This window comes from Sinohyriopsis cumingii, chromosome 7 (genome assembly GCF_028554795.1).
Source record: "Sinohyriopsis cumingii isolate HCF-2022 chromosome 7, ASM2855479v2, whole genome shotgun sequence".
Taxonomy (NCBI): Eukaryota; Metazoa; Mollusca; class Bivalvia; order Unionida; family Unionidae; genus Sinohyriopsis; species Sinohyriopsis cumingii.
Window position 1 is genome coordinate 22312372 of NC_142967.1, and position 20654 is coordinate 22333025.

Sequence of the window (20654 nt, forward strand, 5' to 3'; positions counted from 1 at the left end):
CAGGATTCAAACCCGCAACCTCATTCATTCGATGTGGATGCTCTAACCACTAGGCCACTGGCGAGGTCAATATAACAGTACGTGAGACAGCAAATAATTTGTAGCTATATGCAAATTTACAGCAGCAATACAAATGTGTTCACAATCAAAAGATAAGAATGTAAGTAATTTTTTCCATTGAAATATAAAAAAATTGAGAGTGGGGATTAAATTTAATTAAAACAGTAAAAAGATGCTCGTTATATTAACTATGTGATCAATAAGAAAGAAAAGAAAAACTAGATCTATGGCAAAATTTACCATTTTCAATCCTTGTTCACGTGAGTTACAACAGGTGATTTGTTTGGCTGTTTCTTGGTTGCTCACTGGTCCTTCAGCTCCTGATACTCCAGAAAAAGTGTCATAAATCTTTAAATCACCCGCAGAAAGATATTCCATATTGGGAGAAGATTTCGGTGGAGTATCTTTCAGCTGTGTGCTGGGTTCTGATGGGTAAATTTCCAAGTCCCCAGAGCTGTCTTTGAAAACTGGAGAGTTTGCCAACTTCTTGCTTGGCTTAAATGGGTCCACTTCTGCACCTGTAGAAATTGGTGAATTTGACAACTTCTTGCTTGGCTTAAAAGGGTCCACTTCTACATCTGAAGAAACAACTGGTAAATTTGACAACTGCTTGCTTGGCTTAAAAGGATTCACTTCTGCATCTGAAGAAACAACTGGTAAATTTGACAACTTCTTGCTTGGCTTAAAAGGATCCACTTCTGCATCTGAAGAAACAACTGGTAAATTTGACAACTTCTTGCTTGGCTTAAAAGGATCCACTTCTGCATCTGAAGAAACAACTGGTAAATTTGACAACTGCTTTATTGGCTTAAATGGATCCATATCTGAACCTGTTGAAGCAAATGGTGAATTTGACAACTGCTTTCTGGTTTTAAATGGATCAAGTTCAGTGTCTCCAGTAATAACAAAAGAATTTATTAACTGCTTGCTTTGTTTGCATGGATCAATTACTGCATCATTAAATTCAGGTTTATCTGAATCTGTGTCCTGTTTTCTTGATTTTAATGGGTCAATACTAACATCATGAATCTCTTCAATTCTGTCTGATGTACTTTGTGAATTCATCAGTTGTTTCCTTGGTTTAAATGGATCAACATCATTTTTTAAATCAGTTTGATGTGACTTATTTGAAAAGCTTTTAAGCTGTTTAATTGGTTTAAAAGTACCAATCACTTCGTTTTCAGTTTTGCTTGCCTTATTTGGAAAATCTCTACTGTGTGATGCTTCTATATTGTTTTCAGCCACATTTGTCTTTTTCACTATTGGTGAATTTGCAATGCTGCTTACTGATTCAACATGATTATCACTGCAGTCTACAGAATTTGCCATCTCACACTTAGTTACAAAGGGATGTTCCTCATTGGTTATTTCCTCTGGAATGTTGGAAAGTTGCTTCCTGAATCTAACAGCATCCATGTCATCTGTATTTTTATAATCCTGTGTTGGGGATACAGCAAATTTTGATTTACTTTCAAAATGGTCAGGCATCTGTTTTCCTGGTGTATTAGAGGAAAGTAGATCGGGCTCAGCCAAGTAATTTTCTGACTTTTCTTCACTTTGAGACTGAATAGGGTTCTTGTCTCCAACTGTGGAATTTGCAATCTGATGTGTTGGTTGGGACAGATCAGCAGCATCTATGGCTAATTCTATGGTTTGATTGCAATTAGAAATTTCTGCTATGTGGTCTTGGGATGAGTCTTTTCTTTCCCCAGCTTCACCCACAGTAGTTTTCCCAGCGAAGCCTTTAGTAGGAAATGGATTAAGCCAGTTAAGACCATCAAAATTAAGATCATATGATATTTTTGGATCAATGGGTTCAGGTAATTTTACTTTCTCTCCTACAGGTAAATCTTCATCTGCTGACAAGAACTCCTCATCAGAAGACACAGCCTTATCTTGCATGTTTTCTGCTTCTTTTCCACTCTCAAAATCTGAAATGTCATTTCTCTTGCCATTTATATAATATTCCTCTCCAGGCTGCATGTCTGAATCTTTCTGAACTCGCGCTGCAACAGCACCAGATATGCTCATAAAAGCTTCGGTTTTCTCACTGTCTGATGGTTCCATCATATTAGAGACTGCGCTAATTTCAATTTGTGAGTTTTCAAACTGTGAATTCAGACCATCATGTTGACATGCTATTCCATCTATTTTTGAGTCATCCCATCTACCTTCAGTATTTAGTCCTTGCTCATTGACATCTTTGTGCTTTTCATCACCACTGAAACAGAAAGAAATATAGTTTGTATACAGGGGATGACAGTTCCCCCAGCCCAACTAGCCAGAAAAACTAATAAGAACTGTAAGAAAACAGCATAGTTTGCTTTGTACAGCAATGTTGACCAGCAACAATCAGAACTGTGCACCCTTTCACCTGAGACTAGTTGTTTTTGTCAAATAATTGGCTAATAACAAATCTTTAGTCCCAGGAAAAATACATTTCCATTGCAATTTCAACGTACTACTGCTCTCTTCCAGATTAGCATGTTCTCTTTAAACTCCATTATACTATTGTCCAGTCTGGAATTGCCCTTCATCATGTGTCAATACAGCACAGAAATTTGGCTTGGGGTCATTCCATGCCAAATCACCAGGAGTAGTTCTTTAAGTGTAGCCACAGGGCTGCTGTCTTAACAACCACTCTTGAGAACTCTGTATTTATATATTGCCATTCTTCAAACTTGTCCACATTTATAATAATGAGTACTTTTTTAAATCACAGATTCATTGTCCAATTAATGTTGATAATACATGTATTCTGAAGTAATGATCACACTTGCAAAAGTTGTATAGGTAACTAGCCATATATTTCATTACAAAATTTTGAATAAAACTAACATTGTATTAGACTGACCTAGAACTGATAAATTTTACTCTTATATAATCTTATATGCCAAGAGGAATGCAAATTAATTATTTGAGGGGAAAAATCCCAATCCCCTTTTGTTAATTTATGAAAGGGCAACAGTAATCAGTAAAAGTAGTCTTGCTGCCCCATAATTCCTGAGCAGAAGCATTATAAAAGGAATACCTGCTTTTAGTTTGATGAAATTAATATGCCAGTCTTTCTTCTCATGACCAATGGCTCTCTGTTGATAAGCAAAATCATAGTAAAATCTACTCCTCTTTATGTTAACATCAGTACTAAGAACAATGTAAGGTTGTTGTACAGAGATAAGGCAAAGGGTGATATGCACATTTTGAATCCTCTACTCAAAACCATGGGAATGTCAAATTAGCCCCTAATTACAGCCGTTCTCAGTGTCAAGGCTCTGTAGTGCAGGGGCATGTACTGGGTATTACATTCCAAGTTCACTTGCAACTGTACTTCCAATCATCATAATGAAATTCCAAAAGCGAATGGAATGTTGCCTCAATAACTGCTGGCAGATATATACCAAGCTATCAGCCTCGTCTTGCGTAAGGGACACAGTCATGTGAACAGAATCAAGAATAAAGCCCATAAACACAACAACATGAATAATTAATCCCAAGCTAGGCACCTAATTGCAGTGTTTTGTAGATCTTTTTTACACAGTAAATGTGTATCAAACTCATCAAGATAAACTACACGACAATGGCTGACTTTGTGCAGTTATAGCAAAAATAGGCTTTAATAACTTTGTGACAGATGACAACTCATTTGGAAGGCAAGTAAATTCATAAACTATCTTATCTCAACATAATCTTAAGTAAAGTCTGTGCAAAGCATGAATGGAAATAGAATAATATGCCTCTTTTAAGTAAATGTTGGCAACCAGCACTTATTTTTATGTCCCATTAGCTTGAGGCAAACCAGCACTTATTTTTATATCCCATTAGCTTGAGGTAAACCAGCACTTATTTTTATATCCCATTAGCTTGAGAGTACAATGTAAAGTTTCTATCTCAAAGTGACATATTGATTTGAGTATTTCTTGTTAATGGATTAATCTGTAAGCACCATCTTTTTTGAGTCTTAGAAATATGCCAAAGAGAAAAAATGTATTGGTAAGTTGGAGCAGGGCCTGATGACTTTATTTAAATTCAACTTTAAGCACGTCCTTGGGGGTGAAAAGTTTTCATATGAAACTAGTCACATTCAATTTTATATTCCAGTAAAGTCTTCAAAACCCTAGCATCAGACTTTTATTTTTGGTCCCTCAGGAAATATGACACTGTTTTCCAGCAATGAAATTGACATGAGTGTTATTAAGACTGGAAATAAAATCCCTATTTAGTTTGAAGGTCAAAGGTATCCATACAAGTACTTACAGAAAAGGGTATTATTAGTGGTAGCACTGTCTCCATTTGGTCTCGTTTTTCTTTGACCATGGGACATTGTTTTTAAATTGTAGATTTGATTGTTAGAACATTAACTGCTGGATTGTGTTTGTTTGTGTCACATGTCTTGGAGGGCAAAACTAGCTCTGCTAACTGTAATGAATGCTCTACAACCCCATGAGCTCTGATAACAGGGTGTATTGAACCATACTGATACTAGACATGGTTGCAGTGTTTCCTACAAGAATGAAACCTGTAACCATGCATGGCTGGCCATGTGCAACAGGAGGCTGACATTTACTTTTGCAGGCAAAACATCATCTGCCATTATGATAGCAGTGCTGACCAGTGCACTGAAAATTTGCTATAGGAAGGAATAACTAACTGTACACTTAGGGAAATATAAATGAAACAGAGATACTCCAAGTCTGATTACACTGGACAACAAATTTTTACAAAAGTCATGTTACTGAAATAAAATTAGTCAATTCTTATCAATTTTTATGTGCTGAACACGAATATGACAGTCAAATTGCAAAATTGGCTCTAGTTTTTTTGTAATCTGCAAGAAATTAATGTTTACATAACGAAATGCATTCCAATAGTAAAAGGTCAACTGTAATAGCCTACCTATAAAAAAATCAAGTCATTGACTACATCTTAGATTTCTTTGCCTGTCTCTTGTACAGCTGTTCGGGAGCATCTCTGAGGAATGTCCAGCAGTAGTCAGCCAGCATTGTAGTGGACCATTTTCCCTGGTATCTTTGTTCCATTGTTGCGATATCTTGATGAAAACGTTCGCCGTGTTCATCACTAACAATACCACAGTTGCTAGGAAAGAAATCCAAATGGGAATGAAGGAAGTGAATCTTTAGAGACATATTGCAGCCAAGTTTCTTATACTTCATCAACATGTCTTCTACTAGTTCCTTATAGTTTTCTGCCCTAACATTTCCGAGGAAGTTTGTAGAAACTAGGCGAAAAGCATTCCATGCTTGTTTCGCGTCACCTTCCAGCAAGTTGTTGAACCGGTCATCTTTGAAAAGCTCTCGAATCTGAGGACCCACAAAAACTCCCTCTTTAATCTTTGCTTCGCTGAGTCGAGGGAATTTTTCATGCAGGTATCGGAATGCTGGCAAAGTCCGGTCAATGGCTTTCACGAAGTTCTTCATCAAACCTAGTTTGATGTGAAGGGGTGGTAGCAAGATTTTCTGAGCCTCAACCAGAGCTGGGTGTTGGATATTCTTCTCTCCAATGGCTACATTCTGCCTGTGAGTCCATTCCTTCCTCATGTAGTGCATTTCCCTTGCTCGGCTATCTCACTCGCATAAGAAACACATGTATTTTGTATATCCTTGCTGCAGTCCCATTAAAAGGGCAACTACCTTCAAATCACCACAGAGGTGCCAGCTGTACTTGTTATACTCAATGGAATTCAGTAGCTGCCTTAAGTTATCGTATGTCTCTTTCATGTGGACAGCATACGCTACTGGAATAGATGGAAGAATGTTTCCATTGTGCAAAAGCACAGCCTTGAGACTCAGTTTCGAAGAGTTCACAAATAGTCTCCATTCTTGTGGGTCATGAGTGATTTTTAAAGCATTCATGAGGCCCTCAATATCGGAACAGAATATCAGATTACTTTCCTTTCTGAAGAAAGGCTCCAATTGCTGGTGGCGCTTTCGATATGCAGTAATTGTGACATCTTCTTCTAGAAGATTCCATTGTTGGAGTCTTGATCCTAGCAATTCTGCCTTGTTCTTTGATAAGTCCAAATCACGAATCGGGTCATTTAGTTCTTCCTGTGTTATTCTGTGTGGGGTTGATGATGCACCACAGTGAAAATCTGGATCACTGCATGCTGATGGACCAGGAGAAGAACAGGTCGACTCACCTTTGTCTTCGTCAGATGAATCAAGAGAATATTCTGCTGGAGGTTCTGGAATAGGAAGTCCCTCACCATGTGGAACTGGTCTCAATGCAGACGGAATGTTTGGGTAGACTATTCTCGACTTCTTTCGCTTCGTTATTCCGCCGGAAAGAGGAGGAACCAAGCAGAAGTAACAGTCATTTAGGTGGTTGCTTGGCTCTCTCCACACCATTGGGACTGCAAACGGCATTGATGACCTTTTGCAATTCAACCATTGTGAAAGCTGTGTTGTACATGTAGCACAGCATATATGCGGAGCCCAAGGCTTGTCTTGGTCACCAACCTTGCATCCGAAGTAAAGATGATATGCCTTCTTCACTTGAGAATTGATACTTTTCTTCTGGTTGGCAAATGTCACTTCCCCACAAATATAGCAAAAATTGTCTGCGGTATTAACACACTTTCGAGGCATTACTGTTCTTTATTGTACGTAAATGGATAAAATAATAAGTTTTATGTAACAGTAGCTTGAACTGTCTCGCACAACGTCTAAAATATTTTAAATGCTGAACCTATCTGATTGGGCTTTATATAGTACACTGCTTACGTCAGCTTCAGCAGCCGCCTGGCATTAGTATAATAGGCCTACACATGTATAGTACACTGCTGACGTCAACTTACTTCAGCAGCCGCATGGCATTAGTATTGCATTGCATCAGAAAATGATGCAATCAACTGTGGATGATGTGAGCATGATGGTATTATGCAATGTTACATCATTATTCCGGATGTTGCTGCAGTCCTACTGGAGAAATTTACACAGTGAAACATAGAAAATGAGGTATATGAATATCTTCAAAACGAGAGCCAATACAAATTTTTCACGGTTATATTCATGTTCGGCACACCAAAATACTACAGATTAGGGCCTTTTCAAGTCAGTAATGATTTCACTGTTGACCAGTGTTATCTTTTACAGAATCCTTCAAAATGTGAGGAAAGGCCCTGAACTAACAGAAGAAGAAAAAACTTCTTTAGTAGCTAAAAGCATGAACTGACCATCACTTTGGACTTGGGTTTAACAAGTAATGTGATTGCTGTGTCATCTGGTGGGGTCCCTTAGCATACAAAAGGTTGAATGAAATGGCTGCTTCCTTACCTCATCACCAAAACAAAGGTGAAGAAGGAAAAAAAACACCACGAGGTGGGGTGGCATTGTAATCATATTTACTATAAGTCTATAACAGCTATGATTTCTGAAACTCTGCATAAAGTTTTGGTTTCTTCTTTCATGGTTCAGCTAACCCTGCATCTGACATTGTTTTGGAATTATTATCCTCCATTTGGATAAACTCTACTTTATCATTCACTATTTTCATTCTGCCAGATTCTTGGCACATTCACACCAGTACTGAGTTGACGTTCAAAAGAATTGTCCATCCATGCATGACTACTAGAAATGGACCAAAAGTTCACACATGCAAATGTGAGGAAATTAAATAAATTGCAGAACCACTCCAGTACACTGATTTTTCTGTTATTAATAATTACCATTAATTCCAAGCATCAATTTGTGCTAACCTACATCTGCATATTTTGGAATGGACAAGGGTACTTATATCAAATAAATGTGCTATCATGACTTTGTTAGATTATTTATTAAATTGATTATAATAATAATGACAAATTTATACATTGACAGTCAATACATTTTTATATATTTGATATTTAGCTAATTCAAGGAAGTTCTCATGCATCACTGCTTTCTATGTGCACAATTTCAACATTTGTGCATTATCTGAGCACTCACAATATCTCTACCAGACCTCATAAAATAATTATATGCATGTCATCATTCAGAAACGCTCAAGCAGATGTCATTTAACAATGTGCTTTTTCTTGAACTAAAAAACTGGTTTTAAAAAAAATGTGAACACTAATTATACAGATTAATATAATGCAGCCATTCACATGCTCCTAATGTATACATTTAAAAAAATCATTTATTTGCATGAAACCTCATTTTATAAAGTATCTGAATATGTCGGAAAATTCCTATATTTTTCTCCTGATGAATAAATCATTTCACTAAAGCTATAAATTCAGAAACCAATTCAGTGAGTTTGGCTTTAATATTTTGCAACATATTTCAATGTTAGATGATGAGGTATGTGTGTGTATCTATGTATACATCAAACACATTTACGCAAAGTACTGCACATATCCTGATGAAATAATGTGATTTATGTGTCAAATAGTGATATTTTGAAATATTGTATCTGTCATGAAACTGTTGCTATAATGAATCTTGGTAAGTGCCATTTCATCTCTCCCAAATCAATTTACATCATAATAATCTAAACTACTCCCATATCAATTTACATCATAATAATCTGAATTACTCCCATATAAATTTACATCATAATAATCTGAATTACTCCCATATCAATTTACATCATAAAAATCTGAATTACTCCCATATCAATTTACATCATAATAATCTGAATTACTCCCAAATCAATTTATATCATAATAATCTGAATTAATTCCATATGAATTTACATCATAATAATCTGAATTACTCCCAAATCAATTTATAGCATAATAATCTGAATTACTCATATGAATTTATATCATAATAATCTGAATTACTCCCATATGAATTTACATCATAATAATCTGAATTACTCCCATATGAATTTACATAATAATCTGAATTACTCCAAAATCAATTTATATCATAATAATCTGAATTACTCCCATATGAATTTACATCATAATAATCTGAATTACTCCCATATGAATTTACATCATAATCTGAATTACTCCAAAATCAATTTATATCATAATAATCTGAATTACTCCCATATGAATTTACATTATAATAATCTGAATTACTCCCATATGAATTTACATCATAATAATCTGAATTACTCCCAAATCAATTTATAGCATAATAATCTGAATTACTCCCATATCAATTTACATCATAATAATCTGAATTACTCCCAAATCAATTTATAGCATAATAATCTGAAATACTCCCATATCAATTTACATCATAATAATCTGAATTACTCGCATATTAATTTACATCATAATAATCTGAATTTCTGATTTTTGGTTTGCTTGTTCAGTTGTTTTTAAGGCTATGCTTATTTTGATTCAAAACACAACTTCCATATTTAAGATAAAAAAGCAAATCCCTTGATCCCTAAATAATACTTTTACTATGTTCCTAGAACACTTGCATGCAAAATAAATAAAGTCAATGAGAACTATGAATGGTACATTACATACTTGCCTCGTGTTTAATAATCTGATATGAATCACTTAATAATATAATTTGAATCAATTAACCCAATTTAAAGAAACCATAATTTTCATATTGGGTTTACCATGACTGCAACCTCTGACCTTTACACACTTGAATCTATAGGTTTCTTTATTCTTCTAAGTGCAAGAAATCTTTATAAAAAAATAGAAAAAAGAAATCACTTACTTTCTAATAGGCATATCAGCAATCATATCCAGCAGAATTTCCCTAGAGAACGTCATGTAGTCATCATGGTCCACTGTGGTCAGGATCAAATTTCGCTCAATCCAGTTTTCCTTCTCATCCAGATCTCTAATGGCATCCAGACCTGCTGGGGATTGCATCTCTGTCTCTAAATCCTCCTTGGTCTCATACAAAGAGGACGATTGGTGAGACGGTGTTTCAAAATGGACCTTGAACACAAGACAGACGCATACATTGACAATGTTACGCCTAATCAGGGTCACCAAAATTTTATGTCCTGCAGCACAGGATAAGTTAATATTCATAGGCAAGTTACAATTCTGAGTCACTTGCCAGAGATTTTATTTCAATTGTAAATCCATGTTCCATTTTATTAATTACCTGTACCTCTTTAATTATCAGTGATGCTGCAGTAACCCAATGCAATACCTGGCTACTGAGTTGTTTGCTGCGGGGGGTTCGGGGGGCTGATTACAAGTGGCTGATGATGCTGGAGAAAAGGTCCAAAGTGTGCCGACAAAAACGAGCAGGGAAATATGCACGTCAAATGCATGCCATCAAAAGCGCGCAGCATAAACTCTAAGCCTGTAATCTTATTATGACTTTGATAAATCTCATTTTAAATGAAAAAACTAATAGTCTGAATCAATGTTTCCAGTCAGCAGACATCAAAGTGTGTATACTGACTCTTAATATTGAGTAGAAATAAAGTAATAGTTTGAATCAATGTTTCCAGTCAGCAGACATCAAAGTGTGTATACTGACTCTTAATATTGAGTAGAAATAAAGTAGCAGCAGAGGGGGTGAACAGACTGAAACTAAATTGAGAATAAAAGCATACAGAAAACTATTTATCGAACGAGGGGTCCGTTTCGACAAATAACCCTTTTCCGAGCAACACAAGGGCAAAAAAAAAAGATGTAGAAGAGGGGGGAAACAAACCGAAACTAATTATAAAACAAACAATTCTATCTGAGCACTCCCCCCAAGGCTGCTTTCGTGGTTTTAATAATATTTTTCACATCCATTGCGGAAATACTTGGATGGGCTCGGCATAGTGTGAAATTTTTCACGTCGCAAATAATGTATCAAGTCCAATACGGTATCTTGTTCTGGGATCGTGTAAATTTATTGTCACAAATCCGTGAGGGGTTCTTTGAGCCCGACTAAAGAAATTTTTAAACTTATTAATGTCCATATCGCCACTACACCAGGTTTGATGAATATTTCGTAACGTATGCGTATCAACTCCATTGAATATCGCAAGAAGATTACAATTATCCCTGATCACCTTAGGAATTTGTGTATAACGCTGAGTAACATAAATCACATCAGTGTTTTTGTGACGTCCCCGGGAGAATATTCTTGCGGGATTTTTTTGCTTGTCCAACATAACATCATCATACACTACTAGGTTGTTAATTGATTCATCAAGATCCTCAACGCTGGGGGCTTCTTCGATATCAGTGATAAATTCAACTACATCTTCGTCACTCAGCGCTCGCGCACTCTCATTAAAATCTTTTATTACATCATAGCATCGTTGATCATCTGCAGATGGAGCTATCAAATACAGTTTATCCCACTTCATCCACTTCATTATCAGGTTCAACAACAACTGCGTTTTACCCGATCCTGATGGTCCTATAATAATCATCCGGATAGAGTTTGGCAACACCGAATTATGCTTGATTGGCTCTTTCTTTTTTGTCGCAGAAAAATCTGTAATCTCCATTTGTATACAAAGAATAATAATTATGGATCTATATTGTGTGAAGTGTAAGGCACGAACCCCTACGAATGACCTAACAACGGTTACAACAAAAAATAACAGACAAGCACTTTCTGGTACATGTACGCAATGTGGCACAAAAAAATTTAGATTTCAAAAAAAAAAAGCGGTGGTGACATTGCAGCCACCCTCGGACGACTTCCAGGTACCCCTTGGGCTAAGTATCCCGGAGAAAAACATCTCCCTGGATACAATTACTGCGGTCCCGGGACCCGACTAGATATCAGACTTGATGAACAATCTAAACCAAAACCGGGAGAGTATCCGATAAACGCTATCGACGCAGCGTGTCACATACACGATGTTGCTTATCGAAGTAAAGATCTACAAGACAGGCATATCGCGGATGTGAAATTAATTCATGCACTAAGCGCCATAAAAAATAAATCATTTAAGGAGTCACTCGCTAATTGGTTAATAAGATCAGCGATGAAATCTAAATTAGCATTAGGCGCTGGATAATTAAATAAAAATGCAAGCGATTTATTATTCCCCAATCGGATACTGGAGAGGTAACTCAGCAATTAATAAACTCGCCAACGCGGCATCAGTAACACGCGAGGTTGCCAAAAATTGGCTATCAAAACAAGCAATATGGCAAATCTACTTACCACCACCTCGACAAATCAACTTTGCACATTTTGATGTTAGTACCCCCAATGAAGTTCATCAGGCTGACATACTATTCCTGCCTCATGATACTGTCCGTAGAAAAACATACAAATACGCGCTAACAGTAGTTGATGTTGCTAGTAGATACAAAGAAGCAGAACCGTTAGCGACTAAAACAGCGTCCGAAGTCGCCTCTGCCTTTAAACGAATTTATCAACGAGGACCTCTGCGATGGCCACGATTATTACAAGTTGATCCTGGCAAGGAATTTCAGGGCGCGGTGTCATCGTTGACAAAGCAGCATAACGTTACCATACGACGAGGACATACTGAAATTCATCGTGATCAGGCAATTGTTGAGCGATTTAATAGAACACTCGCTGAGAGATTATTCGGATACCAGTACGCGAGGGAATTCATTTACGATACGAGATCTCGTGAATGGGTTGCAAGACTGCCCAACGTGATCCACGCACTGAATAATGAAATTACCAGAACAACAAACATGAGACCTGTAAATGCAATCACAAAAAAATATATACCCGGCGTCGGACATGTTTCAACGCAGGGGAAGCTAGCGTCCCCACTGCTGGGTAATGTCACCGTTAGGTATTTATACGAACCAGGCGAACTAGAAGGAGGAAAAAAAAGAGCAACCGATCCCACATGGAGTGTTACTACACATAAGATATCCAGCATAACCAGATCAACTGGGAGAAACGCAATCTACAGATTAGATTCGACTGCTCCTCAACGTGGATTCACGCGTGAGCAACTTCAGGTGATTCCCGAGGATACACAATTACCACCCCGATCACTACAGTGATTCACACTAAAGTGATCCGCACTGAAGTGATTCAATCATTTAAATAACTGCAGCAACACCTCTGCGTCGGTTACACTCAAGACAGGTCAACATCACATTTTCACGTGTATGACCGCGACTGCTATCTATTCTATCTACGGTAAATTGCCTTGGGTCGTTTTTCGAATACTGCCACAGCAATAAACAATTACAACTCGCACAGTGATTATTCTGCTGTTGTTGTAATTGTATTACAAATTCAACATCCAAACTTGGATCAAACTCTCTACCATTTTTTTTGTCGCTCTGTTTGTAACCGGCTAATTTCTTTCTTATTGTATCCGCGATTGAGCTGTTGATGCTGTCGTTGACAACATCATCTAATACAATTCTTCATAACTGACCTATCCTTCTTACTCTTGACACGGCTAAATAAACTAAATTTGACCACTCGATGCGATCATCAACAATCCAAACTGTTGTATCTGAAATAGTTAGTCCCTGCGAACTGTGGATGGTCATAGCGTATCCTAGCGTCCACGGGGATTTATTCATCGCTAGTGCCTGTTCAACAACATCAATATCAACTGTGACAATATCATTTAATACTAAATTCTGTTTTTCCGATCTCCCGGGTATATCAACGTCGATATTCTGCAATCGCGTATCAGCTGGTCTATAACACAATGGCACTACCAGCATTGGAAATTTCTTCTGATGTAACTGAAATAACCGCTGCTGAAGTGTGTCCCTGACTATCTTTCTACTTGCCACAATTAAATCACTTGGTTTCCACGTTTCCCAAAAGTCGCTCATGATCGTCTCTGGAATTATTTCACGCATTATCTCACATTGGACTTTATCGTTTTGTAGCCTGATCAACGCCTTAAACTCTTTCAGCGTTTCATCGAGTGATCTAACATCATTAGTTATTTCCTCATAATAATCTACAAAAGTTTTCAACCACGTGTGTGGTGATTCACCGACAAATGGTGGTGGTTGACCATGATCGCCGCACATCACCACTGCGGTATTTTTCTTTAGCAACCAATCCAGAAACTGTTTTAATATATCTAACGGCACAGTGTCTATCTCATCCCAGATTATTATTCCAGGGATATACTTCGTTCCCATTCGTTCAGGTGTCCACGTGCCGCCGCTGTATTTGAAAAAACTGTGATACGTGCACGCGTTAACATCCCGTTGTCTCATCTCCCTGGCAAGTCTATGTGTGGGTGTTAGCACAATCATGTCAGAGTTTCTAAATAATTCTATCGCTCGAGTTGTCTTACCGGAACCACCAGGACCGTTTAGATAAACTGTTTTGTGTCTCACAACGGGATCGTGCACGGGCGGCAGCGAAGTTGTCGTAGAAATTGAAAATTTCCCAGATATTTCTGCGCCGCGATATTCATCCTCGATTTTAACATCAGCCGATTCACAATATCCATGCAACATTTCATTTTTTATTCTCCATGAACCCCACGATGAAAATCCTTCGGATTTCGACGATGGATCATCTGGTATAACCTTATTCAACACCGCTAAGTGTTTTTTATCGATATAGAATGAATCCGTTGCAACTCTCACTGCGTCAACGGGGAATCTATTAATCATCGACAACAAATTTATGGATACATAAGCGAGCATCGAAGATCTCAAATGTGTATACTGAGATGATTCTCCGTCGATGTAACTAACAACAGTCCCTAGTTTTTTCCCGTTTGACAGAAACACATCTTCGCGGGTACAAAACGTATTATTCGTGGCGGCATCAGCGATAATAAGATCCAATTCGGCCTCGTCCATGATTAATCGACTATGATGTAGTTTATGATCATACGCTCCACCTTGAGTAAATTTTCCTATTATTCTTCGTCCTAGATCTTTTGCTGTGCTTTCATCAGTTCGGGGAGCTCTTTCGATGATAGTGTCGATAAACGATTCTGGATATTCTCGGAAATTATCAGTTTCTTCGATGACTTGCGGAGTTGGCAACCAAACTTCGGTTTGACGATCATAACATATAATCGCGGTACTGACCGTCAGCGACAGCAGTATTCGACTGTCAAGCATATATCGCAATAACACTATCGGGGCCCATTGCTTCTCAACGAAATGTTTACCAAACCAAGCATAGCACACAGGGTGTAACCCCGACGCGAATTTAAACGACGACACACAAGCAACCCCGGTCAGGTCAAAATCAGGCAATGGTCCGTTAACAGCTACTCTTGTCATCGAGCTTGTAATATGACCAAACCGTTTAAAATACTCACTACATTCTCCCTGCCCAAGAAAACTTCCCGGATAACACGCCGCCATATCCACGGAGATCATATTGCGGTGATCATATTGGGTATTCCACAAACCACCGTGTCCGTATTCGATACAGCTCTGCTGAATATCCTCGAGAAAACTCTTCGGGGTTGGCCTCCATGAATTTCGTTCTCGGGCCATATGCGTGACAACACCCGGGACAGTAAAACACTGCGTCAGTAACGTATCCGTGTTATCATTTCCAATGCCAGCATTTCTCACATATTTTTCTGCGAGTTTTTTCATTTCGTGCTGTAATTCCTCAGTTCTGTATACCTCCCCGTTGGGTTTCACAAACTGATCAAACTCACCCTCGAGGTCACTTCGGAATAACCACAACGACACTGGATCGGTTTTACTTATCTGATGAATAAAATCAAACATAGAAATGCTTGCATTTCCAGAAACTCTTCGAGTTTCACCACTAGCATTTTCCAACTCGGGATAATACTTCACAACACGGTCTCGAGGAAATATCCTAACCGAGTCAGTCCAGGCGTGACTGTTATGATCGATAATAGTTATTGGTGCTCCACGGGAATCATATTTACTCTTGTACAATACCTCACCGGTCAACGATGAAACCGTTATAGGAAATTTTAGTAATCGTTCGAGCTCGGCAACATCATTTATTGACGCTCCTTCATCCACTACTTTTGCCGCCCACGCTGTTATTTTAGTCTGTCTTAGCGGTGTTAGGCCGTTTCCTCGCGCAGCATTTTTAAAATGTTCCATTACTCGCTCGGCTACACAATTCATCCTGGAAGTCAGAGACTTCTCTGGGGATTTTATCAATGACTCTGTCAGCGACGATGACATCTTCATCGGTTTGAGTTTATCAACGCGTGGTTTCTTCATCGGATAAATTCCATAAATGACTGCGGTCACAGGATACGCTCTGGCATAATACGGTGTATCAATCCCAACAAGTACTCCCGGGTTTGTGTCTTTGGTTACGACGACGGTCTTTCCCCGTCGGGCATCAAGAACAGGGTCTAGTTTGTCTCTGATAATCCACGTTGTTTCCCCTGTTTGTTCGTCGTCGACGCCAACGATAAATTTTATCTGAATGAAATATTTTTTATCATCGAGATACCCAATTATGTTACGCGCGATTGTATCGTTCATGGTACCATCAATGATGGCATTGGCAATCTCCGATTGCTCAGAAATGCTTGCATGAGAACCCTCTTGGGGTTCCTCAGAAATGATTTTATACGAAGACCACACATGTGCGGCACCATCACGACGAAACTCTTCTTTGGCGTTCTTGATAACACCAATTACCGCTGCGAGTTCTCGTCGTCGTCGATCAAAAGTTAACCGGTCAAGATCGAATCGACCTCGACGAGATTGGAGATTTCCAGGTTTTATTCTGGATAGTCTTTCAAAACTCATTATTATAATTAAGACAAGTATTTAAATAGACAAAAATATTATATATAATGAACCAGTGCAAGTGGATCAAACTAAATTCGGCCGCGCCGTGTAGCAAACCATGCAGACACGAATACTGCGGACAACATGCTCAACAGGTCCGCCGTGGAAGTCTAGGACCGAAACCGTGTATCAGATGCGGCATTGGAGTACGAGGAAAAACGCAGTTGTGTTCACCGTGTGGCGGAAAACGCTATCGAGAACTAAAACGGTATTATGATAAAAAAAATCCAGACTGTGATAACGCTCTCGGAGCGTGATTACATAAATAAGTTTTCAGACAAATTATGAATTAGACAAATGATTTGCTTATATTATAATGAATCAAGAATTCGTCCGACATCCAACTATTCCAAATTATGAGGCAAACCGCGACGGAGTAATCCGAAACTGTAGGCTGAAGAAGCCAATCGGTGTTGTAACCAATACTGGTTATTTAGGATTTACTGTCGGGAAAAGGAAGTATTTATTTCATCGTTTCGTCTATGAGGTTTTTAACGGAGAGATCCATAAAGGCCTTGTCATTGATCATATTAACGGGAACAAACTTGATAATGCCATAGAGAACCTTCGGGCGGTCACTCAACGCAACAACTGTCGGTTGGGTAACACAGGGTATTGTAAAACAGTTGGGAAACGAGCTGTTAAGGCTCAAAATATACAAACCCGTGAAGAAATAGTGTTTGTATCAATGACCGCAGCCGCGAAATATTTTGATATTTGTCCACGTTCGGTACAACGAGTCGCAGATGGGATCTGCAAAACAGCATTGTCCAAAAAATTAAATCAAAAAATCTCATTTTGTTATATTCCTCTTATCGCCGACGACGACGTGGAAATCTCTGAGTGAGCGATTCCACAAACTCGATGAGTTTCCGTGTTAGAAATAAAAATAATTATAATAATATGAACTACGAGAGTATTAATATCGTAATTGATGAAATTCAAAAATTGAAACAGCGGGGTTTTAATATTTTACTAGACGCGGCCACGGTAATGTCAGATTTTGAATCCTTGAATGAGCTATCCTCGAAGAAGAATACTCTTCCTGCACGATACAGGTTCATTAAGATGTTGCAAAATTGCATTTATAGATCACTTGCCACGGTTACCCACGAACAGGTATCTGAATTTATTCCGTTGACGCGTGCAGTTGAAAGTATTCGTCGCACACTATCACACGAGTATGAGACTCGAAAATTAATTAACGCCCGAGTGAGATTGTTAAAAAGTCAAATAAAGAATTCCGACGTGGAAGTCCAAGGGGCTTCTCTGGAAGTCTCTGACTTCTCATCCACGCTAGTGTTTCCTGAAATGCAAGGGACTTCTCAAGTCAAAGACGCAGAAACACCAGCGTTTCCTGAAATGCAAGGACTTCTGGATACATTAAGCATTTCTCAAGTCTAACGTGAAACGCTAGCGTGACAATCTCAGAAATCAGAGATTTCCACGATTGCTCAGAAGCACCATTGTGAGTTTCCAAGGGTAAAAAAAAAGTATTATTTTTTTTTGTCTTTGAAATTCTACTATGGAAGTCCAAGGGACTTCTCACGCTAGCGTTTCTGGAAATACCTTGCATTTCTCTGGAAATGTGAAACATTTCTGAGCAATCGTGGAAATCTCTGATTTCTGAGATTGTCATTGCCGTGGAAGTCTCAGAACTCTTTGAGTTCCAGGATTTGCTTGAGTGTTTCTGCGGAAATACACGAATGAGAATAGTTCATGATGTGTTCTTGGTCACAAAAAACTGTGATCGTGTGATACTTCTGTAACTGTTCTTGTTGTGGCTGTGTCAACAAGAAGTCTTCGTTGCCGTGGTCGTCAACGACTTGGTCGTCAACGACTATTCCGACGGGGAATTCGACAGCGGAAGTCCCTGACTTAGAAACTCCTTGAGTTTCCATGCTTGCGTGAGAATCGTTTACGATTCCAAATGCGGTCTTGATTGCCGCGTTGAGAATTTGTTTGTCATGTATGCGAACTCGGACATGGATATACTCGTGCATTATACACAACTGCGGTTTTTAAATGTGGAAACGCCTAAGACGAAAATCCATGGAAACTCTTCGAGTTTTAGGATTTCACCAGCAGGTTTATACTCACAGTCTCGCCACGCAGGTCCAACAAATTCCCCCGTTGGTCGGCAAGTTTGAAATTTATCGTTGACAACCACGGATTGGCACACCGTAGATAGACCGGATTGATTGGTTCTTGCACAATCAGAAAACCAGGGGGGTCTTTTGGTGTGAACGTATACAGAATAAACCCCTGTTGGGCCGTAGTCGATGATGCGCTGTAGCTACCGTCGATGACGTCACATACAAGATTGACCGCGATAACATCTGTGATATTTACGATTCCCGGAGATACGTGTCTGCCATCGGATGCTGTACTGTTGTCGTGTCCGAGAATAACAGGTTGTGGTTTTGTTCGCGTGTACGTGGCAGAAATATCTTCGAAAGATTCCTCGATGAGATCCTGGACCGATTTTCTCAGCGTGTGCGCGTTATATCCAGGAAATTTAAAATCTTGAATACCCGCCTCGGAAATACCAAATTGGGATGCAAAATGCGATCTTTTTTTGTTTCCATACTCGCCTTTGTAATCCAGTAGATTCTGAACTAATTTTTGATTTATAAATTCCATCGTGGATGCGAGTTTGTTTAGTTTTTCTATGGTGGTGATAATGTTCGTGCGTGGTTTTGTTATATCAGAAATATAATCTTGAAAATATACTCGCAACAGGTCTAGCTGTTCTTTATGTGCTTGTTTGATCGGATTAAAATAACGAGTTTTTATGTCTTCTGGAAGGTATTCATGGAATCTCCCGCCGCTGAAAGCTACCTCTATTATATCCAGGGGTATTATATTCAAGGGGGGTCTTGTTACAAACCAGGCTTCTCCTGATCGTAATTGATCTGGAAATAATAAATGCTCGCCGTACACGAGGTCGTGTAGTTCTTCCTTCGTGGTCTCGAAATCCGATTTTTCAGGTTTTGGTAGATCCGGTTCGACCTCGGGTTGTTCTTGTGGCCATCCTAATACGGACCTGATTGAGCTTTTATAAATATCCACGGCGTATCCCGGTGTTGAGATTTCAATGACCGCAGACAGCGTTGGTTCGTGCGCGGTCACAGATATTTTGGCTTCCTTGCCGGTGATTCGTTTTATTTGGCGTTGTATCTCATTATTGATTTCTTCGATCTGATAACTCCCAGTGGGTAGCGTAATTGTATCCCATTCAAGTTCACGTTGTTGTGGGTCCGCGCTGGGTTTCCCGAACACGAACGAATTATTCGGCTGCAGACCACCAAATGATGCCGACCTGATATTGGGCCAGCTGTGATACACACTGAGCTTTGCTAACGCGATTTCGGTCACCGGAATTGGAGTTCGAAAATTAATACCGAATTGGGGATCCGTCGACGATACTGAAATCATTGTGGTCCTTACCGGTGTTGTGTTTGTGACTATTTGTTGAAGCAGTTCTATTGACATTATTTATTTGTTTAGTTTTCAAATAGTCATTGTACGCATCTGACATTAGTTTGAATTCAGAATCTGATATCGACGCGGAGTCGTCGCCGTGCACGTCTAACGATGATGATATCAGCGATGATAATTTCTGATATGCGGTCGTGGCTGTATTTAATTTTGTCGTGTAATCGTGTAATTTTGTGTGCGCGCACGAGGATATTTTTTTTGCTATGATGTTGAAAACTCCCCCCGCGGTAGTGGCCGTACAAATAGAGATTGTGATAGCGGCCACGGCCGTTATCGGAGTAACCGCTGATAGTATTACTCCCGCGGATGCAACAACGGCAGATACTGAATAAACCGCGACGTCTAACACTGTTATGCGGCGCTTGTATTTTTTTACTTTTTGACTGGTTACTTCGATGACAGTTTTTAACTCAGATTGCCACTCACGGACTTGATTGTATCGATATTGTTGAGCATCTGGTGACATTATTTA

At 38.8% G+C, this 20654-nt stretch overlaps 1 protein-coding gene across 1 annotated transcript in view; it reads right to left on the minus strand.

The window, feature by feature from the left end:
* Positions 1–20654, minus strand: part of LOC149794869 (uncharacterized) — a 116551-nt gene that overhangs the window by 79216 nt on the left and 16681 nt on the right. Inside the window, exons 3-4 of the mRNA XM_089964512.1 lie at positions 9696–9922; positions 301–2281 (exon numbers count right to left, since the gene is read on the minus strand). Of these exons, the coding sequence (XP_089820638.1) occupies positions 301–2281; positions 9696–9922 (2208 nt within the window). The remainder of the gene's footprint in view (positions 1–300; positions 2282–9695; positions 9923–20654) is intronic.